At 58.7% G+C, this 3,833-nt stretch overlaps 1 protein-coding gene across 1 annotated transcript in view; it reads right to left on the bottom strand.

Annotated features, from left to right (window-relative positions):
- The window catches only part of PSMD2 (proteasome (prosome, macropain) 26S subunit, non-ATPase, 2), a gene marked incomplete at its 3' end in the record, with an annotated part of 6,101 nt that overhangs the window by 1,778 nt on the left and 490 nt on the right, over positions 1-3,833 (bottom strand). Inside the window, exons 2-12 of the mRNA XM_010288352.1 lie at positions 3,714-3,833; positions 3,400-3,490; positions 2,796-3,020; positions 2,539-2,697; positions 2,111-2,255; positions 1,847-1,907; positions 1,414-1,560; positions 1,119-1,225; positions 593-720; positions 412-499; positions 39-201 (exon numbers count right to left, since the gene is read on the bottom strand). The exon at positions 3,714-3,833 is cut by the window's right edge and continues 5 nt beyond it. Coding sequence (XP_010286654.1) covers positions 39-201; positions 412-499; positions 593-720; positions 1,119-1,225; positions 1,414-1,560; positions 1,847-1,907; positions 2,111-2,255; positions 2,539-2,697; positions 2,796-3,020; positions 3,400-3,490; positions 3,714-3,833 — 1,434 coding nt within the window. The remainder of the gene's footprint in view (positions 1-38; positions 202-411; positions 500-592; positions 721-1,118; positions 1,226-1,413; positions 1,561-1,846; positions 1,908-2,110; positions 2,256-2,538; positions 2,698-2,795; positions 3,021-3,399; positions 3,491-3,713) is intronic.

Below are 3,833 nucleotides of genomic sequence, written 5' to 3'. Positions count from 1 at the left end.
CCCCCAACCCATGAAGTGCTGGCACTGCCCAGCCTTACCCAAGTGGTTCAAGCCCAGCCCGAGCGGCAGCCACCGGGCATATGTGTCCTTCAGCTCCGTCTCCGATTTCTCCATGATGGTTTGGAGGATGGTTGAGGTGACATCCCCATTGCAGGAGCCTACTGATATCATCCCACAGGCCAGGGCAGTCACACCAGCCACCTGAAGAGGGAGAGGAGACATGCTGCACATGGGGACAGTGCACAGCGAGCTGGCCCCCAAACAGGGTTATGTTCTTCTGGCACAGCACAACGTCAGGCAGAGACACGCAGACCCGCTCCCAGCTGCGGGACAGGCCCTGTATCCCCAGGAGCTGCTGGGGACTGGGTGGGGAAGCAGGAACCCCTGGCTGAACCCTGCCTCACTCCCTACCTCCATGCTGGACTTGGAGTCTCCCATCACAGGTAGCAGCAAAGTCAGGACATCCTCACGGTTGGAGCCTGCATATGCCAGCCCCAGCCTGCAGAGAGTCCAGGGGAGCATGAGAGGGGAGCGCAAGGAGGGAGCTTCACCACTCTGCGTGGCCCCGGGGAGGCTGGGGTTAGACCCTTACCCAAAAATAGCTCCGATCCTCATGGTGTTGCTGTTGTGGAGGACATAGTCGGACAGGAGGGCCAGGGCTGGGTCACATTCATTCCTCACCCCCGAGTTGACGATGCCACAGGCCAGGAGGGCTCCCGACTGCAAGGCAGAAGCACCATCATGCACCGGCCACCAACGCACAAAGCTCCCTGCCAGCCAGTGACTGTCACCCCACATGTTACACCCACTCCCCAGGACAGGCAAGTTGGTAGCAAGTGAGCAATGCCACTCTGGATCCAGCTGAGCAGTCCAAAGCTCGTAGCTCTGTGACAAGGGGACCCCAAACGTGCCTCAGGCAGTCCCAAAGAGCTTCCCACCATGCTGCGAGCTGCTCAAAAACCTGGGACGCAGGGCATCTGCACCCTCTCTGGGCAGGAGCTGAGCCACACAGCTGACCAAGGCAAGGTTAACCGTTCCCCGAGCCAGCCGCACACCCAGCCCACAGCCCAGCTGCCCCAGGCAGCTGAAGAGCCCGTGCTGGGATCTGTGCCACCAACCTTGATGTAATCCTCCGAGGAGTACAGGTATTTGTCGATCTGCGTGAGTCCCCCGTCCACATCCCACAGCAGTATCGTGCCCAGTGAGGCTGCAGCACTCAGCATCCCTGCAGTTCCAGGGGAGAAGAGCCTGACTCGATGTACCCTGCCTGGGGCAGGTGGTGGCCAGGGACACAGGACAGCCCAGTGGCAGCCGTGCCCTGCAGCCCCACTTTCAGCAGTCCCCCAAATGGGACAGGGCAGCAAACTCCAAGCCTAGGGGCACCTCCAGCCCCTGCCCAGCTGGCTCCCTCACCATGGTCCTTGTTCTTGTACAACCATTTATTGCCATCATCCGTCAGCAGCTTGTCCTGTCCGAACGCAGCATTCACAAAGCCGTTCACAAAGGAGGAGGCCAAATTCATGCGGGCTGAATCCACTTGGGAACCGCTCCCCCCGAACCCTGGGGAACGATGTCAGGGTGAGCCAAGCAACTAAAGAAGCCCTGCCAGCCCTCCACTGCAGAGCTGTCCCATGCCACAGTGGGGTGAAGACCTGTCCCACCACCAGCAGGAAGGAGTCCAAATGCACAGCAGGCAGCTGGGACTACTCCACACCAGGTCAGAGAACCTGGGTGGGCTGCCTGCCCACCCCGGGATACACAGCTGACTGCACCAGCCCAGAGGTGCCTTGCAGCCCCAGGAACTCCTCACAGGAGGAACAACAGATGCCACGGCACGAGCTCTTACGATTATTTTCCAGGTGGGTTTTGTAAATATCGTCTGGCACTTTAGGCTCCATGATGTCCAGCTGCAGAGACAATGGAGAAGGGAATTATCTCCCAGCCAGCACAGCCCAGGGCAGCTGCCCTGCAAAGGCAACCTTTCCAGGTGGTGCCTAGCCAAGGTCATAGGGACAAAGGATCTCTTCCCAGATCTTGCCACAGAGCCCAGCAGCCAGGGCAGACACAGCTGGAGGCAGCCCAGGGCCCTTTTCCCAGCCGGGACACTCACCTCTCTGGCCAAGGCCAGGAAATTGCTGTTGAGCTGGACGTTGGACATGATCTCAGTCAGGTCCTCGTACTCCTCCACATCCTCATTCAGCTCCAGGAAGACCCCGTGGCGGCCCAGCATAAAGGCCATCTGCTTCTGGACAACGCTGCACAGAAAGAGGTTTCACAAGTGCCCGGAACCCAACCAGCCCCAGCACAAACACACGTTCACCAAATGGTAAGCCAGCCTGTCCTACTCCAGAGGCACACAAGAGCAGCCCAGAGATGACCCACTCCTGCCCATCTTGATTTCAGGGACAAGAGTCTCAGCCCAAACTCCCAGACACCTCCAGTGGTGGCAGGATCCAACCCAGCTCTGCACAGACAGGCAGCTGTGCCCCACCACTATGGGCGAAGGCCCCAGAGGGCAGGGAATGAGTCTCTGCTTACACATCTTTGCAGGAAGTGAAGATGTCCTCCACCAGCTCCACGTCATTGAGCATCAGAGCCAGGCGCAGGGCTTCAGGGTAGCGGCTGAACTTGCGGAAGATGCCCAGGGCACAGCGCAGGAGAGCAGAGTTCTCTGGCTCTGGGACGTAGCTTACGCAACTTTGAGAAGGAGACAGACATGAAGGTGATGACATCAGGCAACAAGCCCTCCAGGGACCAGGCTCCCTCCAGTGCCCGAGACTGCTGAGGTCCCTCACCTGGTAAGGTAGAGGCACACTTTGGAGTAGGCATTGTCGTCAATGTACTTCTCCAGCATGTCCATCTGCTCGATTTCCATGAGCAGGTCACAGGCCTCGTGCTCAGCATTGTGGGCCATGTTGTAGGGGACGATCTCCTTGACCAGGGTGAGGAGCGTGTCCCTCTGAGCCTTGTCAGCCTCATCGATCTCCTGCCACTCCTTGGCCACCTCCCCTGCCAGATGCCTGCAGGAACAAAGGGACATCACTGCCACAGAATCCAGCTTCACCCAGCCCCAAGAATGGGGAGCAGCTGCCACTAGTTAGCCAGGGCTGCGTATTGTCTACAGGGGGGTCCACGTTCCTGCGAGAGCTTATGGGGGACAAACCCAGAGGAGGAATTGGGTTAAGAGCAGAGATTACAGAGGCTGCGGTAGCAAGATCTGGGCAGCTAGCAAATCACTGTGGATAGAGGATGAGGCGACACACCTGCAGGCGTGACAGGGGCAGCTGAACACAGTCCCAGCAGGTCAGGACACCTCCCTGACAGGCCAGAGACAAAGCGCTCAAGGAAATCCCTCAGAGCCTTTGTCCTTCCCCGAGTACTACTCCCACCGAGGCTTACCTGACATATTCATGCCCCCAAGATGCCAGCTCCTCCTGGGAGCCCACCAGCCGGTACTTCAGACACTCACGCTCCCCACTCATGGTCATTGCTGGGGAAAGAGTGCAGAAGTCCAGACACATGCCAGGCACAGGGAAACAGGGGTAGCCAGGGACACAATACCCTCCCTGTGCCCGCAAGCAAAGGCACAGCCCAGGCAACGTATAAGCCACCGGAGCAAGTCACAGAGGCTGATGTTAGACCACAGGGTCAGGAGAGCTCTGTGATGACCTGCCCCAGCACCATCCTCCCCCAGCCACGTGGGATGGAGGGGCCAAGAGCTTTTACCTTGTTCTCTCCTGGAGACATGTTCTCATAGATCTCCTTCAGCTTGCCGTAATGCGGCCGTAGGAACTTGAGAGGTTTGGGAACAGAGGTCATGGAGGTGGTGGAAG

The sequence above is a fragment of the Phaethon lepturus genome, unplaced genomic scaffold (genome assembly GCF_000687285.1).
Source record: "Phaethon lepturus isolate BGI_N335 unplaced genomic scaffold, ASM68728v1 scaffold44525, whole genome shotgun sequence".
NCBI classification, from domain to species: Eukaryota; Metazoa; Chordata; class Aves; order Phaethontiformes; family Phaethontidae; genus Phaethon; species Phaethon lepturus.
This window is presented reverse-complemented; position numbering and strand designations above follow the sequence as displayed.